Raw genomic sequence first — 20,736 nt, forward strand, 5'->3', positions numbered from 1 at the left:
ACACTGGTCTCTATGGCGACAGGTGCACCTGTCTCCAGGCTGCCTATGTGGATTAGCGGGGCTCCTCTGAAAAAGACCGCACAATGGAATTAGCAGCAGTGCAGATGAAATGCAAAAAGATAATCCCGGCACATCCCGTCTGGAAAGTGCAGATGATTCCATTAATCAGGAAAATAAAGAGCAGCAGGTCCTTCAACACATCTGGACCGTGGGGTGAGGGGGCTACTTAGATCTTATACAACAGCAGGAGATATTTAATCCTCTGATCTCCCCCCTCCTCCCCCGTTACACATCTTAGTGGCTCTTATAATATTTCACATCAGTCACAAGTCCGTACTTATATTAAACAGCATTTGATTGCAGCAGCCATTCCTGTTAATGCTGGTCAATAATTCTTCTTAATGCATTTTGCCTCTAAATTTGCAGCCCTCAGACCTGATGTTTAACTATGAAATTGAGAAGTTGAGATACCTTGGGTTGGGGTGGGGGACATAAACCCTGGCCGATCAATTCAGTGTTATTTTTAAACTCAACAACGACACCAAAGCTTAAAGACAGGTCCATAAAGAAAAGGTTTTCCCACTTTGCCCTGACCTCAATCAATCAGCACCTTTGGGATGAACTGGAGCACAAGCTGTGAGTCAGACCTCATCAGCCAACATCACTGTTGGACCCCATTATTGCCCCTGTGGCTGAATGGGAGCAAATCTCAGCTACAAAAACCTGCTGAAAGCCTGAAACACCAAGAGAGTGGAGGAGCAACAGATTAATGCGCGTGGTTTGGACATGAGATGCCCTGCAAAACCAAAAGAACTGAGTAGACTGCTGTGCAAAATAAAACAGGTAAAGGCTGTTGTTGTTGTTTCACACCAGACGCTTTATGGAAATGACCGCCCGTTTGTGTGTCTCTAACTGTAATTATCTGGCAAAAAAATGATCACACCAGGTACCATTTCCAAAAATAACAGTCCGAGCAGTTTTGAGGACAGACCGCCTTAAAAGAGGTAAAAAGACCCAAAGTTTCTGGAGCGAGATCAGAGAGGCGGTGTGATGCAGCCAGGAGGCGGCTGTGGCTGCAGAGTAATTGCCCTACTTTCTGAGTGTGGCCACTCTCAGAAGGACACACTCAGAGGTCCATCGACATGTAAGAAGAGACTGTATTCAGCTGCAGTGAAAGAAGTTAATGATGGTAAAAGGCTTAAATAAATTCTGTATAATTTTATCATTTAAAACCTTGTTTTTGTTTTATTTCAGTAAAAACCTGGTCCTTAGTGCAAGACTCCAGTTCATCCACCGTCAGAAGCAAGCCATTTTAATGCCAACCGTATGTAAGGCCATCCTCCCTTAAAGTAGCTTTCTTCTACTCGCAGATCGCTCTGTTAGGCACGTCCCTTCTCAGTGACATCATACAGAACCAAGAGACAAGGCTAAAGATCCAAGGTCAAGATGGATTGGACACATGCAGAGGAGGGACAGTGGATATAACTGGACAAAAGATGTCAAAGATGGATCTTACAGGCAGGAGGAAAAGTAGAAGACAGAGAAGGGTCATGGATATACTGAGAGCACAACAGGATGCTAAGCATAGGATGAGATGGAGGCAGATGATTCACCACAGTGAAGAAGAAGCATAACATAAACAAGAAGTTTATGGGAAACTACAGAATTATGAGACAGCAGGAAAACTGAAAATAGAAAGAATGTATTGAAGGAAGATCAGAAAGACAAATAGAAAATTCACAACACATGAACGATCGGTGAGCGTCTGAAAATGGATGAATGATCCCAACAGTGTGGCCGCTCCTCGTAAATTAAACCCCAGGTTTGACGGATGTTTCCCTTTTTTACCCCACTCTCCTTCTCCTTCCGTCTTTGTCCTCATCCTCCCCTGCGACAACATTACAGAATCACCCAGCTGTGGAAAAGGAAGCGAGCGGAGCTATTTTTACCCCAGTGACACTCTTCAAAACATGCACAAACAGACAGGCCTGCGCCAACACGCGCGCACACACACAAACACAAAAGCCCAGCAAACAATGCAGCAGGAATGCATTACACCCTGCTCGCCTCTTTTCATTAGGCAAACCTATCGCGGCCGTTCTGTGCAGCAGTTACATAACGCAATCACCCTCGGAGGTGAAGTGAGTCAGGAGTGAACCCACACTGAGAGCAGAAAATAAATAAATAAAGAGCTTCTGTGCTTATGAAAAAAGGATGAACCAAAAAGTCCCATTATCCCGATGATGACACATCACTCTCGACTTAAATAAGCTGCCGTTAGCGCTGTATGAAACATTTAGAAAGGCGGTGACAGGCGGCCCGGCCTCCGCAGGCTCACATCAAAAGCAACCTGCTGGCTTTATTGTGCCACCCTCCATCGGTATAAAAGGCGGGTTTGCAAATTTAACTTGCAACTTTGTCTCAGCTAATACTGAACATCTGCTCAACCGCTGCAGGAGGAGCGCAATAGAAAGGAAAGGGTTCCCTGGTGCATGCAGGAAAAGCAGCTCGGTTATGGAGGAACCTTCTTTGATCAGGCTTCCCCTCAGAGAGCATTCTTCATTACATTCATTTAAACCAACACACACAGGCAGATGGCTAACTTGCCAGCTTGACACACTTCAAATTTATCATTCTAGTTCAACTCAGCCTGATGTAGTTCCCATTAATCTCTCAATTTTGGCTCTCGGAGTCATGCTAATTTGCATTCCTTGACCCTACACATCAGACAGACACACTTACAGTCTAGAAAGTCAGCTAGCAAACAAAACTACAAAGCTGATGTTTAAGGCAGATGGTGTATTGAGTGGTGAGACCGAGAACTATTTTCTGTTGCGAAAGAGGGACACATATCTGTTTGCCATGAGACAATCGCTTAAAAGATGCCAGATATATGGCACCGCGGACACGTAACACAAGCAGTAAGAGGCATGCAGAAAAATATGTTTTGTGTGTTTCTTCTAAGAAGGGACAGAGCTGTGAAGGCAAGCTTCATCCATAAAACAGGATGAAGCACAGCATCGCCATGGTAGGCCATTCAGAGGGTGACTTTCATATAAACACGGGCAAAGACCTTCAATTTGCTGATACTTAATCATTATTTTGCTCTTATATCCAGATGTATTTTCTTTGCAAATGCTCCATAAAAACATTTAGACAAGTGAAATAATGCAGTCGAGCAGGATATGTAAAAGGAACCTATGCTGGACATTTTATCTTATTATTCTGAGCAGAAAGGATACGCGGCGTTCCCTCGGTTCGGCAGACCATGTAGATGCAGGCGGCGATGACGTGGGAGGCTTTGCGGCCACGGGTCAGGTGTTTGATGAGTGCCATCTTGTAGAAGTTCAAAGCTGTGTCCATATGGTGCTGGTTCATCTGTAGCTGGTTCCCCACGATGTTGATGTGCTGTTTCGCTGGGGACACAAACAGACAGACATCAGCTCACAGAAACAAAGAAAAGTACAAGAGTTCTGCAACCTGCAGACTTTTAGGATCGATACAGAAAAGAAGAAAAACAAGTTTCAGGGGAGAGCTCAGCGTGTGACTGCAAGGTTTGTCTCCTGCCTGCATGAGTGCGCCCAGAAGCTGTCATGGAAAATAATTCTTGCATATTGGAAGCTTTGACCTGATGATGACGACATGTGATTCAATAAATTTACAGGGAGAATTTCATGGAAGTCCAAGTGATTTTTTCCAAAGAAATCTGACATATATCATATCTATGACTATCCAAGAAGATTTAGTTGAAATGTAAGTGAGAGATGGACACGTGGAGAGTTAGTTTCTTTTCTGTGGATGTGTTTAAGAAGCAAACCATCACATCCAAAGAAAAACATGCCCTCCATACTCGCCTCATTTTAGGTTTATTATGACAGCAAAAATCGCTTTGGCGTCTTCTGGAAAAAAAATTCAGAAAGCTGTTACAATTAAGGGCATCATCCAAAAACAGTAACACACTCCAGCATCCATTCAACCAAAAACAATAAAGTATACCAATCAGACCCAGTTTAAAGTTTAAAGCCGGATATAACTCCCAGATCTAAAAAGTAAAGACAACAATGGTGCCCAAACCTTCCATTCTTTTACAGGAGACTATGGGCAAAAAGTCCATCGGCTCCATTCCTGATGATTTTAAAGGCTCACTCACTCATTTAATCATATTTAACAGAACATTATGTTCATTTTTTTACATTTTGGTCATTCTAAAGTGGCGTACACACAGAAAGCTATTCATCTGTCATGCATCATTCTGTGGCTGATGCTCATACCAAGCTCCTATTGCCTCAGTACCTCTCTAATGAATATACCATGCTGGAATATGTCAATCAGTGATACACTGAGCCCATAAACCCTTCAGTCACTTGCCTCAACAACTAGAAAGGTTTAATTCAGAATTTACCCACTGTGCATCACCAGGAGTTATTTTGCCCACAGTTGCTTAAGCTCAGCAACTGTCATCAACTTTCTCTAGCAACTCAACATGGGCCTGAATTCCATGGTCATTTGGGCTTTTCATGATTTCTCTGGACTTTTATTTTACCAGGATGGAATAATTGCACGGCATACATCTTTGATGCCTTTAAATATATACTGTACATACATTCACTTAAATATTTTAAGCGGTGTTCAAGGTTCTACGGTTTCTTATCTTAATGAGGCTCAGTGTTAACTTTGTGTTACCTTTTGATCATAATTGTGATTGTAATTGACAACAACTGGTAGTTTATCTTCACCAGAATGAATCAGATTTGTTTGACAGCATTCACTGGACCAATGCAGGGAACAATGAGAAAGTCCAAGGAACTCAATCAAGATCTAAGAAAGCGAACTGTAGATTTACACAAAGATCTCTCGAGCCATTTCTAAACAACTTCAGATTCCTAGATCAGTTTAAACAACTGTATATAAGTGCAAGTTACTCAGATGTGTCACCACTTTGCCAACGTCTGGATGAACCCAAACTGCCAGCCTCAGATTAGAGGAAGTTGTTTATAATGTTCAGGGAAAAACCCAGAAATTCCATGGACTGAAAGTGCCGGCCAAGAAAGAAGCTCCAAAATCAACTCTTTCAAACTCGACCTAAATTTGCAGCTGTCCATATGGACGACCTTTGCGACAAGCATTTTAAGGACATCCAGGATATAAAAAACATTTTTTTTTGAAAAACATGGCAAGAGCAAAAATGCTCAGCTCAAGGCTCCATAACAGGACTTTGCAAATCAATGGGTGACGTCACAGACGCTAGATCCATCCACTATACCGTATATGATAAATCCAAGCAGAACCCTATATGGCAATAATAATCCTTTAGGGAACAGCCTCCCCCAGTAGTACAAGGTGTTGTTTGTTCCGTCTTCCTCACATCAGCCCCAAGCGCTCGGGGCAGATGGCTGACCTGAGCCTGGCTCTGATGAAGGTTTCTTCCTGTTTTAATCCTACTGTCGCCAAGTTCTTGCTCAAAGGGGATCATCTGATTCTCTCTATTATTGTAGCGTTTTTTAAGTTTAAAGCATCTTGAGATGACTGTTATGATTTGGTGCTATATAAATAAAATTGAATTGAATTGAATTACCTCCTATAGGAAAACTAAACAACCCATCAGACAGTAAAACAACAGTCCATGTTCAGAGCAATAAAAAAAGCATTCTGTTAGCAGTTTGCTACATCAGTATGGTGGTAATTACACAAGCATCACTTTATGCCCAGCATCATCTACAAGCATGTCGGGGCACACACACCTGTAGAGAGGCAGACGGATTTCATTATACACACGTGTGCAAATGTAAATGGGCACACAAAGACCTGCATAACCACATCTTTACACGCAAATAACAGAAAAAACACGTTTTCCACAGCTCACTGCACGGACCAGTACAGGTGTAGCCACAGGTGGAGGCTCCAGAGAGACTTTATAATTACAGTGCTGCAATGCATTTCTGTGAGTTCGTGACCTTAGATAAACTCCACATGTCAAACATTCTCATGCACGCAACCAGATGTGTGTAACCTACTAAACTGAGTTGGGTGTCTGGGAATGTGAGAGACTCGGCTCATCGTGTCTCATCGTACTGCTCCAGCCTATGTCAACACGAGCTCGTCAGACATACGCATACCCCATCGCCGTCAGCCTAAACCACGTCTGGATGAGTGTTTGTGGTCTTGATCTCTTGCGTCACCAGCTCTAATAAAACTGTACGTGCTAGTTTGGCAGCAGAGAATTTTATGCACAAAATTGATTGTTGTGGCCTTAGTAAATCCGGTAGAATGAATAATCCTGGGTTATACGTCTTCTCCTATTATTTGACTAATCCTCCTACAATTCATATGCAATAAATGCAGTATGTTTGTCTCTATGTGAGCTCCTGGATTAAGACGCTCACATGTAACTGCAACAGCTCTGCTTAGAGGCCTGACAGAGACGTTTGTTTCATTTCATTACAGTGTTATAGAACTGTGGCGGGAAAAAGGGTCAAATTTTGATCACCAAGTTTCTTATTTTACATAATTAAATGATGTTTAAATGTTTACTTTACGACATGGAGAGAACTGTAACGTTACTGTCAGGACAAAGTTTTCTACAAGATAAATGCGACAGCCGGGGTGGGAGGAAGTCTTTTACTACATCGCCAAAGCACCATCCTATTGTTAAGATGCCAATTGTTGTCCACAGAATAGATAATCGGGTGTAGGTAGCTGCTCTCTAAAGCTGTGTTTGCACAGATGTGGAGAGCCCTGTTTATTCACAGATAGAGGGCAAGTATGAGGAGAAAGGTTAGACCAACCGCTGAGCGCTGAGTCACAGTTAACTGTGTTCACATACAGGAACAGATGATTAACGCCACAGTAAGTAATTAGTGGACATAAGTGGACAGACAGCCAAAACAGGTAAAACAGCTTCTCCGACTATGATGGTTCATTTTACATCTAATTAAAGGTAACAGTAGAGTTATAGGATAGTTAGCCTAAGTTATTTAACAGTGAAAAAAGTACTCAAAAATATACAGTGATTAGTGCAATTACACATCAATTTGTTGGAAGACAAATTCACACATTCTCATGAACTTCGAAATAATCGAGTGAGCACCAGTTTGTGAAAGTCACCATGTTGCCCCGACATACATAAAACATGTTACATATGTGGTTAGAAACAAATCACAGTCACAAATCGCTCTTTCAAACTGTGACCATTTAACATTTGCCGTTTTCTCTCCTCTCTCAGTTGCACCTCTTCCTCCTGACCTAAAGCCTCACCTCCTGAACTTGTCAGGGCTCTAACACAAGTTCAAGTGGCAGGTTGCCCTGCAGTGGAATGAACCTGCCCCCCGACCATACACACACACACACACACACACACACACACACACAACACAGACATCACATGGGGATACAAGTCAGAGAACGGTTGCATTACAGAAAAAAAAACACTGAAATGTACACTACAATGGGAAAGTGCAAGAGGAAAAAAAGAGACCTCTGCTCATGCTGGGCTATAGAGGACAGCATGAGAACAGGAAACAAAAACTCTGCACAGAAAGCAGATAAATGTCCACAGTACAACATTATGTTTACACCTGAAAACATGCATAAACATGTTTATTTATTCCTGATATTGTCGCAATCACTTATCATCAGCAGATCAGACATGCAATCCTCCAGTCTCTGGACACCTGAAAAGCAACAACAGCAGCTTGTTATTAGCTAACATTAGGCCCGAGTGTCCTCAAAATCCCACAATCCCTGTGATAAACAGTTTGGAACCAAAATATTTTTAAAATGGGGGCTGCCCCCCAATACAAGGTTTTAAAAAAGGGAAGAATAAGGCACTGAAGTTGTTGCATCCTTTGCGAAAATGTTCACTGCCATCCTCTCCAACCAAGTTTGCGTCACAGATAAGTAGGACAGAGTCTCAGGATGCAGCTTTAATTAGAGCTCTTCCTCACAGGTTAAAGTTAGATTACTGGCCTTTACCTCACTCTTCAGCTCAAACCCCCAAACACTCCGTAATCGGAGGCTCTAAATAAAAAAAATAAACACCACCTTATAACATTCACACCGACACAAACTGGGACACCCTGAAGGAGAGTGGCATTTACACATACATCTGATGGAACCATCCAGGGAGCTATAAATGCACTCCAGTCTGTTTTTCTTTTTAAAGAGGTAAGATAAGGACAGCAAAGACGAACATGTACACCGCTCAACAAAGTGGAGGAGATATAGGCCAGTTAAATCTTTCAGTGTCTCACTGACAGCCGTATTAAACCAAACACGGTGTTTGCAGTAAAGGAAGAAGGAGGCAGAAAATGTGACTGGACGTGCGATGCTGAAGTACAGACAGTCTGAATGAATGAAGAGTTCATTAATGGCAGATTGACTTTTTTAGAACTGGCCTGCATCGTTGTTACAATCAGACACGAAAGGTTCAAGAATATAACAACAAGGGATCTGATCCATCTAATCGCCCTTTTCTAGTTTTCTAAATCTCTTTTTTTGCTAGTTTTTCTCCTGTTGATTGGCTGTATGGAGGTTTCTCACGTGACACCATCCTCACATTGCTCAAGAGTTGTGAAGTGATACAACTACCAGTTGCACAAGGAAAATGTATTCCCACACATGCTGGTCAGTGGTTACTGGCTGTCATTGGAGGAAATTGGTTCCAAAGAGGGTGCTGCACCAAAAACCTTCTTGTGATTGCTTTTTGTTGCTAGCAGATTAGCGCTGCCACATGTAGTTTGCATGGAAGGCACCACTCAGTAACTACAAGCTAACTAGTGGAAAAAAGTGACGAGGTGTGACTCAAACTGGAAATAAAGAATATTCACATAAAAGCCAACTTGGTGTGCTGAAGCCAAAACATGAAAACAAACCCAAACACACTTGCAACACAGTAAAAGAGTATTTACATAGAAAAACACACATTTGGAACACTATCACTATCAGCCTCCGCAGTGTGGGAACATCTTGACAGCGAACAAAACAAAAGGCAGCCAACATCCAAAGAAGAGCTCTGAATTCCTTCAAGAAGCCTGACAGCTGAAGACTACTCAGAAAAATATCAAGCTGCTGTAGAGAGCTCAGAATGTGCTGAAGAATAAAGGTGATCATCCCAACTAATGTCCACACTATGTCTTTGTCCCGTCTTCCTTCCCTAACAGTCACAGCAGATGGCCCCGCCCCTCCCAGAGCCTAGTTCTGCCGGAGGTTTCTTCCTGTTAAAAGGGTGTTCTTCCTTCCCACTGTCATCAAGTGCTGCTAACAGGGGGTCATCTGATTGTTGGGGTTTTCAGTTTCTCTATATTATGGCAGGGTCTTCACCTTATAATATAAAGGACTCTAAATAACTTAAAATCAAACATATATAGATAATTGACCAATATCATATTTCTTAAACCATTAATCATTAGTATTATCTTATAAACCCTATAACTATTGAGCTTTCCTATATAATGTATTTCCATGCTTTTCTAAATGTTTCAACAAATCACTGTACCCATTTCTCATTTTCTTGGTAAAATACAAAGAAATGAAGGATGGCTCAAGACTTAGTACAGCATTGTATTGCTACATCATAACTTCATATTGAGCTCAAGCGTGTTTTCACACTAAAATTTTCGCCTGAAGCGGTCTTTAAATCTACATTCCAGTCATCACGCCTACACTGCGGCACACCGTGGACCAATACACGAGGGGCTGGTGATACATTATTGCCCAACACAAATACAGGAAGAGGTGGGGTCTCCGCTGCCAGACATGATTCAGTCGGTGGGGAGACAGCGAAGGCGCAGACGGCCACTGGGGAGCCTTTCCAGAAGAAAGTAGGAGGAAGAGAAAGAAAGAAGAAGAGTTGTTTCTCTCTCAGAGACGCCTGCAGACTCAAACAGCCACAGACGCCCATAAATCTGCCCACACGTGTATACACCATCACCAGCTCACTGCTACTGGCAAACACAAGCCACCAACACAACACAGCATCCCACACACAAAACCAGTGCTCAGCTACTAGGAAATATTTAAGAAGATCAATGTTACTCTCAACCCTGCATAGTAGAACTGAAGCATGCACAAGCATGGTTAGCGTAGCATACAGACTAAAGACAAAAACTTGATCTACTGGCATTACTAATAACCAATACACGAGGACAACACCGTCCCTCACTTGTTTCTTTTTAAGTCATTTTCCATTATTTCAGCATATAAACCTGTGAAAAAAAGTTGGAAGCACAGTCGCTGTATAAAAAGATGGACAGCATGACAGCTCCGCAAAAAAGAAGCCAGAACGTCTCGACCATCCCCTGGTGGTCAGCTGCAGTACAGGTCATAAATCCTGTTGCCCTCCAAATGCTAATTTTTGCTGCTCCCTTATAGGCCAGCAACTGCATTTGTGTGCGTATGCATTTCCCTTTGGACAGCCTACCACTGCAAACATGCTCGTATGCATTCCTCCAATACCTCAAATGTATGTTATGGATGTGGAGGATGCTGTGCATCAGTCAAACCTGATTGGTTGACAAGGGAACTGAAATAGGTAAGCGTGCGAGAGGGGAGTTCTCCGGGACTAAGAGAACCCCCCACCCCTCCCCCAAAAAAGACTAAAAATACACAATGAAAAACAGCTCTTCAGCTCTTTGTATACTTCTCTGGTCCACACACCAACAACCGCACAAGCAAGAAAGCCCACTGAGTAGTTGTACCACATATTCATTGACAACAGATGCTGTGTGTTCCCCTGAATAACCCAGAGGAGGTGGCTGAGGAGAGGGAGGTCTGGGCCATGGTGTTTTTATGTTTGTCTCATATCAATATAATGATTAATATTAGCATTAGAACTGAATTGTGAATAGGAAAATAAATCAATAGTTTTCATTAACAAGGTTAATTTAAAATACAACACCAGTATTTAAAGAGCCTCGAGTATCTTAAGAATAAACATCACATTCATTTACTACATGGTGTGAAATATGGAGGTCTGAGAGGCTGACTAAACACTGTTTAGCATCCTGTGGAATAATTTAACCCACTGTTGGAGATTTCAACAGGAGTTTGGTTTGACTCTCCCAAAATTGATCCTGGCATGTATGATTTGTTTTACTTTAAATACATAAATAATATAAATAGTTGCAGTAAAATTGAAAACTTCACTGGGAACTAAGGACATCAAATGTCATACATTAAAAATCATCCCCTTCATGACTCAAATTAAACTTGGACTCATTATTTTACTTAAAATAACTGATATTACGGCTATTATGGCTTGCTCTATCAACAAAGTTTATACGTGGAGGTGAGTGAAACTCTAGGATATCTTTTCATTCATTTTCAACATTCAACCATTCACACAGAAAGTCATGCAAGTACTTTTTCCTACATTTAACTGCTTTTAATCCAACAATCTCATACGCAAGCAACGTGGCATCTTTGGCTATCTGCCTGTTCATGAATGAATGTGCACGACTTCCTATCGCTCCCTGCTAATCCCCTGCATCCATGCGCACACTGCCGTTACTCAGCGCCTGCTGCAGTCTGACAGCCCTGTGACTCCGTGGCTCTGTCGCATTAAACATCATCAGCTGAGCAGACGGTCGTCGCTGCGGTAACCAGCTGCTGGCAGTCGACGTCTGGGCTCTCTGTCCGGCTGCCAGCAGCCAAGCGGTTGCTCGTCTGTGTCTGCAAGTTGCTGATGCGTTTTTAGACTAAAGTCCCGTGTCAGCAAGAGCTCCAGGGACACCCACCAAGACCCCTCGAGGTTCCCACAGGGGCCCCCAGCACTTCAATTTAGAGCATGACAGGTTGATAATATCAGCTGACAGCAGCTTATCCTACACACAAAGAAAATCCAAAAGAGGAAAAAGAAAAAAAAAAATCCATTCTGGGAGGACACTGGAGTCAAAGTGAATACTGATTTTCCCATTTGGAACAACTCTCACACCACCTCGGATGAAGAGAGCATGCTCAAATGTACTAGAAACACTCTGCTTTCAGAAAGGTGAGCTTTTACGTCACTTGGTTAAGTGGCAGAAAATGTGCAGCTCCTCAAAGCTTTACAGCACATGATGGTGACTTTAAATTCACTGTTAAGACTGTTTTGGCTCACCATTGCTGCTCTCTCAGTGGTGTTTTCACCACAACACTCAGCTGTTTTCACAGAAAACACTAAAACAAAAATCTTGCTGGGTACTACCAAAAAAGGCATAACACCAAAACAGTAAGCACACACAAAAACTAGAAGTTGGGGTGCTTTCACAGCTGTGGCGTTTAGTCTTTTTAATCCCAGCTGTGGTTCTTTCTTCCACCCCGACACATCTGGCCAATAAGGGGACTGAACATCCTCACGTGGTTTGTAGTGATGCCGTTTGGTTTAATTGGATTTTTCTCTGTGTGAAAACAAACCAAGCTACAAAACAAAAGCTACAAGTTTACAAACTCACCAACTGATTCGGACCAGAATAAACGAACTACAAGTGAAAAAACGCCTTTAAAATACTAGCAAATTTAGCAGCTGAAGAGTCAGGCTTCCCCTCACCCACAGCTGATGGCAGCCCCTCCCTGAGCCTGCTTCTGCTTGAAGTTTCTTGCTGTTAAAACTTTATTTGCCTCAATACATTTTTATGTAAAATGACCTTTTAAAACACTTCTAACCCAACATTAGCTGGGATAGCTCCAGCCCCCTCCCACAACCTCATATTGGATAGATGAGGATTTTCAACTAAATAAAAGCAGCTTCCGTACAGAAATAACCGTCACTTACACCAAGCCTGACAACACACAATCACATGAGCATGCATGTGCTGGTCTAAATGACAAGCTGAGGTTGAGTCACACGATGTGGTACGACATATCATAGATGGATACAAGTGATTGATAAAAACCCACACTGGAGTCTGCAAACAGAGCCTCACAGTTTTCCCTTAAAAGGCAAAAACTCCATAAGAGACTTGTTCTAAATGACAGTTTATTATTATTCACAACTTTTACAAACTTAAAGCTTTATCACGTAAAAAGCTTGACCACACATACTGCTTATTGGGACTATCTTTTGGGGTTTACAGTGTTCTTGTGAACTCTCCTGGTACATAACCCTGCTGAGTGCTGGGTGTAATGAACAAACACTATAATAGTTTCATACTGTTATAGATCGAAAGCAAGCTGCTGCTGTGGCTCAAAGCTGCACTTCCGAGAGGAGGGCTTTGAGCAAACAGCATAAAATGATTCAAAGTAAACCTCCTCTGAAAATATAAAGACTTTAATCACTCGAGTGAAGTCAAAGACACCAACGTGTTGCAACGGAGCTGCTTTCAGAGGAGAAGTTTACACTCGACATGAAATAAGATTAAATGAATTATTGATGCCCGTGCAAAAGACCTAAAGTCGTCTCCTCCTTCATTTATTGCCCAAGCTGCATTTTGCATGAACACACAAAAACGCAACCTCGGATCACGTGTTGAAGGGTGATCCCGACACTAAAGAAGCAAATGAAGAAAACAAAGTTTGCAGTATGCAGCAATACCACGTGCAATGTAAATACAAACAGAATGCATTGACTTGCAAATCTCAAACCTATATTTCATAAACAATAGAGCATACAGATGTTTCAACAACTATTTAAAGCGCCTCCGTACTATCACAGATGCAGGCTTTTGAACTGAGGGCTGATTTCAATTCAGCTTCCATTTTCCTCAGTCGTGAACTTTGGCCCAGAGAAGGCAGCGTGTGCACATGTGGCCTCTTCGCTGCATGACAGAACTTCAATCTGCATTTATGGTTGGCACGGGGATTTGTGTTTGAGTTCTTGAGACAATCCGCTGATTTGCATGAGAGAATTATGCGTGTTATTAAAGCAGTCCCACAAGCACACAACATCCAATCCATCTAATACACAGATTTCTCCAGCATCTCTCAGTCTTTGTATGATATTATGAGACATGACAATTTTACACTAAGGAACATTATTTTGAAATTGCTCTACTATTTGTAAATGTGTGAATGTGGAGGTCCTCTGTCTCTGTAAGATGCTATTTTTATGTCCAGTCATGTTACTGATTTGCTGCCAGCGCACAATGCTCCAGCTCTTCCTTTGGAGTGCCTACGTTTTCAGCTTTTTGTTGTTAAGTAGTAAAGTCTCAGTTTTCTGTGTTCTATTGTAAAATTAAATGTGTGTTTATGAGATCTGCAAACAAACCATTATGTTTTTATTTATATTTCACACAGCATCGCAACTGCTTTTGACTTGAGGTTACACCATGCACCTTAAACTCCCGTAGGCTTTTAAGGTGGAGTGTGGTGCCATCTAATGGCCACTCACCTCTCTGCAGCGTCTGAGCTCGGGATGCCTTGCCCATCCCTGAGAAGTGCCCGTCACCAAAGGATGGATGTCTGGCTCCATCTGAAGGACAGAAGATGCACAGAAACAGATTTTCAGCAAAACACTCAAAAAGTGTTTCTCTCTTCTTTTTTCTTTATTTAGTTATTTAGAAACAAGAACTTTGCCGTTATTCCTGGAAATAGATGGCCAAATTTCCTGTCTTAGCATTATCATCTTCATTGTTTGATATTTAAAAATGTATACAATGTCCCACCAAGCACAGAGTTTACTCAGACATTTCATTAACTAACATGAAAAAATAAAGCAGAAAGCTTCCATGTTTCACAGTCACACACAAAGGCAGAAAACCACAATCATCTATAATCAAAACAGCTTTTGCAGTCCATTTTTAGCTCGCTGCTGCAGCTTTAAAACAAAAGTAAATCCTACAGTTTCATTTCTTTACACTTAAGAAGCCATCGCCAGATCCTCCTATAACCAGGGCCATCACAGGTGACCCTCTGCACCCGCCCGCCGCCTGTTTGACCCGCTGCCCTCTGGTCAGCGCCTCAGGTCAATCAGGTCCCACACCTCGACACTCACAAACAGCTTGTCCCCCCAACCAAAAGTAAACACTCCGTTATAGCTTATTTTACTCCAGTGTAACCATATTTTACAAATTAAACATCACATTGTATTAAATAAGACACAAACCCAGCAATTAAGACCATAAGCTCATTGGGAAAGTTTACTGAGGACATACAGAGTGAGAGTGAACAGTAAGGCTCTTTCTCACACTTTCATTTGACCAAATCTCTTGTGGAAACCACAGAGATCGCCATCTACTGGCCATGAAAAAGAATGTAGGTTCTGATGCCACTTTTCAGACCTTGGTAGCAAAGTCCATCTTTTTTTATGCAGTCTATGTTTCTTTGATGTCAGCAGTTGAATTTGTCCAGTTTTCTTGTAGTCAGACTGTGTAAACAGTAAAATCATTAGACACAAACCCAAAGCCATCAGTATTTTATTTATACCAGCAGTGGAGCATTTTGATCCACATGATCACCTTCAGCCACAAGCAGCATTTAGAACAGAGATTTCATTTGGCACTAATTGCACACTCTTTGTTACTCTTTAGTCCAAAGTGACAATGCTGCAGATTAGAGCTTTTAGAGTGCATTTTGGTCTGACATTGTTCCATTATAAATGTTATCATGTTTCTTTTTAGCCAAATCAGGCAATTCTGCCTCCTGGTAGCTAGCAGGAGGCAGAATTGCAAATATACAGGACAGCGACGAGCACCTGGGTATCCCACAGGCCCATGGCAACCATAATAACGATGCACAAAAGTCAGCCACAGCCAGTTTCTATGCAACTTTCCTATGCTCATTCGGGGGGTTTCCCCCCTGGACCCCCCATGCTTCCCCATTTAGAAAAAATGTTTTTTGTTTCTAAAGCTAAAACTCTTTTATGAGAACTGAGTGTAATTCATCTAAACAACTCTTATAGTGGTGTCAACTATGCATCTTGGGACGAGAACCAGCGCACCAAAGCTTCCAGTCCAGCCCTCTATACAACTTTGCAAAATAGATGCAGTTAAGTCTCAAATTTCTCTCCATCACTGCAGCTGTCACATTTTACAGTTGTTTTTTTTAACCAACGAAGCCAATACATACCTGAAGTAATTACATTTTTATTGTTAATATTCCATGAAATAACAGAAAAGTTCCAGTTTTTCACTCATTTATAAGAGAATTGTTTATTTACTTTTTATTGACAACAGGTGCACAGTAAAGTTCGGGAGAAAGGTGAGTGCTGACTAGGCTGCGCCCTGCTTTAGCTTTGTTAAATCGAGTAACTGAACTGAACATCGTGAGCATGTGTGTGCTGTTGGTGCCTTGGAGCTCTAAATCACTGTCTGGTTGAACCGATCACAACTTTCAGACATGTGTACAGCATGTGAGGAGGTGTCTAATCTTTGCGCCCAATCTGTAAGCAAATGATGACTCTGGGCACTTTTTCTTTTTGAGCTTGCATTTACTTTACATGGCTGTGTCTTTTGTCCCATCTCCTTCCCCTCAACCCCAACAGTCTTGGCAGATGGCTGCCCCTCCCTGAGCCTGGCTCTATCACACATTTCTTCCAGTTAAAAGAGAGTTTTTGCTTCCCACTGCAGCCAAGTGTTTGCTCATACAGGGTCATCTGATTGTTGGGGGTTTCTCTTGATTATTGTAGCCTCTTTACCTTACAATATAAAAGCACCTTGAGGCCCTTTAAGAGCGCAGTTCTTCTTTCTGATTGGCTGACGCTGGTAAACAAAGCTTATAGTAGTGAGAAGGCTGAGCTTTCAGCTCTCGGGAATTATTTGCACACATTTTGACTTATGTACAGTGGATATATAATTCGAGTACACATGTACACAATAGAAAACCCTATTTTCATGCAAACTGTCCAGTCAGTGAGTCCACTAGTCTGTCCTTCATGTATTGGTTCAGCTCAAACCCACACAGGAAAGAAATCCACAGTAGATCTAGAGAAACAGCAGAGCAACAGGCAGCAAATGTCCTGTCTTTCTCACCTTCTGCAGAGACAAACTGTCCAACAGCCAGCGACCCTCCACCTCCCGTCTCCACAAACTCCACTTCAGACACAATGATGTTGTCCTCCAGCACAGAGCCGCAGCCCATGCATACCGCATCGCCGCGTGCATGGTCGACATCAATGTCCGAACTGCCACAGTTCTTACACACCTTGGAGCTCATGGTGTCGTTCCTCAAGTCTCAAAGCCTGATGGGAAAAGATAAGGCCAGTAAATACAGGAAGTAGCTTAAGTACATAACTGGCTCCCTACATAGAAAGAGGAAAGGAGCCACCTTGTGTCTCTGTAGTCGGTATGCGTTTCATTGTGGTCCACTGACATCTTTTGTTTTTTGTACCTTTGATTATACATGTGTGCAGTTATGCTGCCTCTCTTTTCGGGCAGTTTGCAAAATTTTATAATCACTTTGGGTCTTTGGATTTACATTCTGTTAAGAAATGTTACCAGTTATGTCACAGGGACCATGTGATTAGCACTGTCTACTGTAGTGTAATAGGGATCTGGACGAGCATGTAACAAACTAGCTGTGTTTAGGCACTTCCAGGATGAGGTTTGCTTTCTTAAAATCACCACGTATAATAACTGACGAGTCCAAGTTTGTCTGCTTTGCACACAGTATCGGATCATCAAGTGTATGCATGTTTTGATGCTAAAACTTATATTATATTACACTTTCAAATTCCCGGAGCTCCTCCCTGTTCAGTAATCCAAGCATGAGGTCAGCAGGGCGCAACACAACACAGGTGGTCTCTAACTTGTGGCCCCCTGGGAGGGTAATCCCTCGAATACCGGAGGCTATTGCATGTAAAAGAGAATTGTACCCCGCCGTATCAGTACTTTTACTCGGATTACAGAGGTCTATAGGGTAGTGCTTCTCCCACTGGCAGTCCATCTTGTTGGTTTCATGATGCAGCCTCCTGCAGCGGTTGTGAACAACTTGCTCGCGGCTCTCCTCCCATTAGCCGGCCAGCTACGTGGCACTGGTCAGCAGCCGCCGGCTAACTCGGGTTTTTCTAACTTTTCTTGCCTAAAAGCGAGACCTATTCAATGCACAAGCTGACTCACTAGTCCCTGAATTGTCTCGCCTCTTTGTGTCCTTTTGATTAGATTAATTGGTACTGTTGTTAGCCGAATGAGCAGCACACTGTTCACATGGGGCTGTTAACAACAAGGAACGAGAAGCTAGCCCAGCGCTGCTACCGGCAAACTCGCTGCAACGATCACTCATGCTAATACCAACACGAAGTCATGCGTATCCGAAATAAAGAAGCGTCACGAAAGGCTACACAAACACACACATATAATGTGTGCTGACAGCATTCATACCTCTAGTCTGGTGAAGTCAGCGGCAGCATGCAGCCACGAGTCAGCCTCCTCGGCTCTAGTGTTTTCGACAGACGCTGATTTGAAAGTATTTCTCATTGACTGTGGTGCTTCACTGTTTGTAACTGTAGTCTCTGGAGAGCAAACAGAAGCGTGACAACAAACAGATATTTCAGAAATGCTGTTAATGCTGGAACAATCCTTAACACAACACACCCGACGTGAAAACATGTGCGTTTGATGCCCAGGGAACTCGGGCGAGACCAACTCTGCCGTGAGGGGTGTTACTATGTCAACATTATGGTAAATGGTAAATGGCCTGTATTTATATAGCGCTTAACATTATATTTATTTCAAATCATGGTCGCGCAGAGGATTAAGTTTTAGAACCTTTTTGATATTCATTTTGAGTGAACTATATGTTGTGTGACGAAAGATTATCAGTAATTGAAATATATTTCATACAAAAAGTTTATACCATAGATATGATCACCGAGGTTATTTGTATTATGGTACGTCCCCTGTCGCCGGTTTCCAAACTAACAGGAAATATAATAAAATAAAAGTGTCCCATATCCGTTTCGTTTTTCCTTCATGTGTTTTTTTTTTCACATCAAACTTTTCTGTTGCATTTGGGCGTACTTAAAAATCTTAAACCCACAATTAGGCTAAACAATAGCAACAGCCTATGTGTATTTAAAAAAAGAGCAATAAGCTAAATTTATTGTTATATAGGGTGGATAGAATATTTTCATTATCCAATGAGCAATCGAAAAGTTTAAATTAGTGTAAATTAAAGTTTATAGACTAGACTGGAACCAGAACGAGAGAATTTTTAACAATACAAATATTAAGATTTGGTAATAGATGTGAACGTAAATCTCAATATGAAAATGTGAAAATGAATAAATATATAAATATGACAAAATGTGGTCATTAAAAAAATATAAGAAACATTTCATTAGGTGTTAGGGGTTCGTATTTTCTTTAACCCACGTAATTAAACATTTTAGTTACATAAAACATGTGAATTTTTATTTTATGTACTGTATACTGTAATAAATAAGTATTTAGTCCAACAAGTATAACATCCAGAAAGCTACACAACATGAGGTGGTTCATGTCTAACCTCAGTTTCTGACAGTATTCATCCTTGCTGAGGCTCCACTGGACCACAGCTGTGCACATACAGATGTACTGTATCTGTAAACTTCAATAATGTGGTCAGGATATTCTCTGAATGTTCCAAGAACCAGTAAACACAAAATATAAAAAGTTTGAATTGTCCCTCATCTTCCAAGGTGGAGTGGCACATTCCCTCTTGACATCTGATTTCCCTGCAACCATGACCGTTTCCTTTTGGCTGGTTAAACCCTTAACATTGCTACATGGATATGAATGCACAATGTAAGGAACATACAAGCAGGACTAAGTAGATACAATTTTCATATGAAAAACATTGGGCCTCACTCAGTATGTGTATGGAAACATTCTTATCTCGTGTAAAAAACAAAACAAAAAAACAAATGCACACACAAAAATACAGAAAACCTGTACAAATTTAGTTTTTGTGTTTGTTAGTGGATCTGAATCATCCATATACTGCCATGCCTCTACTTCTCTTTGATTTGGTTCACATTGTTGAAATGTTTCTGTTCATAGTTTTTGAACAGAACTTCTACGTGCATACATTGATGTGAAAAAGTGTTTCAGATCATTAAACAAATTTAAATATTAGACAAAGATAAAAAAAAAAAAAAAAAAGTAAACACAAAATGCAGTTTCTCAATCAAAGTGTTTATTATTTATGTTAAGGTGCGTGGTGAGAACGGGGCCCAAATGCAGGACTTTCCAATCCTGCAGGATTGTGCTGGTGGTCCAGGTGTGACAGGAAAACAACTCCAACACTCGACATTTACAAACACTTCGCTCCTGTGACACACAAGACAAGGTACAGAGATCAGAGCGGTGAACTCAGAGAAACACACGTACAGACCATTTCCACTCAGAGCTGGGACTTCACTTACTTGGTAACTCAACAATCCAGCGTTGACTGAAGCTCAGTCAAACAGTTAAGTAGTGGCCAATCTAGACGGCAGACAGGTGTGGCGGCTTCAACACGGGAAACACCTTCCGGCCTGATGGCGCCCATAAACTGGCACGCTAGAATACACACACACACTTAAAGGAAGAAGCAGGGGACTGGGAGGGGAGCCAAAACAAAACATAAACAAACATACATACAGGCAGGTCGAACATAGGAGACTCCCAGACCATCACAATTTAGCAGGGAAAACTCAAACCTACATCATATTTAGAGAAAATAAAGTAAAATGAATATTTTAGAGAGAGGGACTGAGAGAGACACAGAGAGAGAGAAATAAAACCCTTTTGCAGCACTTATGTCACAGTAAGGCAGATATAAAAGGTACAAGACCAGTTCTAGGTTTGCAGCTAAGAAGGTCACACTTAACCCTCCACAGTTCAAGATAGTTTTAGTTAACCAAACTTT

General features: G+C 41.7%; 1 protein-coding gene across 1 annotated transcript in view; it reads right to left on the minus strand.

Annotated features, from left to right (window-relative positions):
• The window catches only part of brf1a (BRF1 general transcription factor IIIB subunit a), a 133,567-nt gene extending 115,286 nt beyond the window's left edge, over positions 1-18,281 (minus strand). The window contains exons 1-4 of the mRNA XM_085342855.1: positions 18,228-18,281; positions 16,881-17,089; positions 14,303-14,383; positions 3,243-3,416 (exon numbers count right to left, since the gene is read on the minus strand). Coding sequence (XP_085198981.1) covers positions 3,243-3,416; positions 14,303-14,383; positions 16,881-17,064 — 439 coding nt within the window. The 5' untranslated portion in view covers positions 17,065-17,089; positions 18,228-18,281. The remainder of the gene's footprint in view (positions 1-3,242; positions 3,417-14,302; positions 14,384-16,880; positions 17,090-18,227) is intronic.
• Positions 18,282-20,736: the final 2,455 nt, after the last annotated feature.

This window comes from Diplotaxodon limnothrissa, linkage group LG19 (assembly GCF_057381915.1).
Source record: "Diplotaxodon limnothrissa isolate DT_005_m linkage group LG19, D_limnothrissa_male_GT1.1, whole genome shotgun sequence".
Lineage (NCBI taxonomy): Eukaryota > Metazoa > Chordata > Actinopteri > Cichliformes > Cichlidae > Diplotaxodon > Diplotaxodon limnothrissa.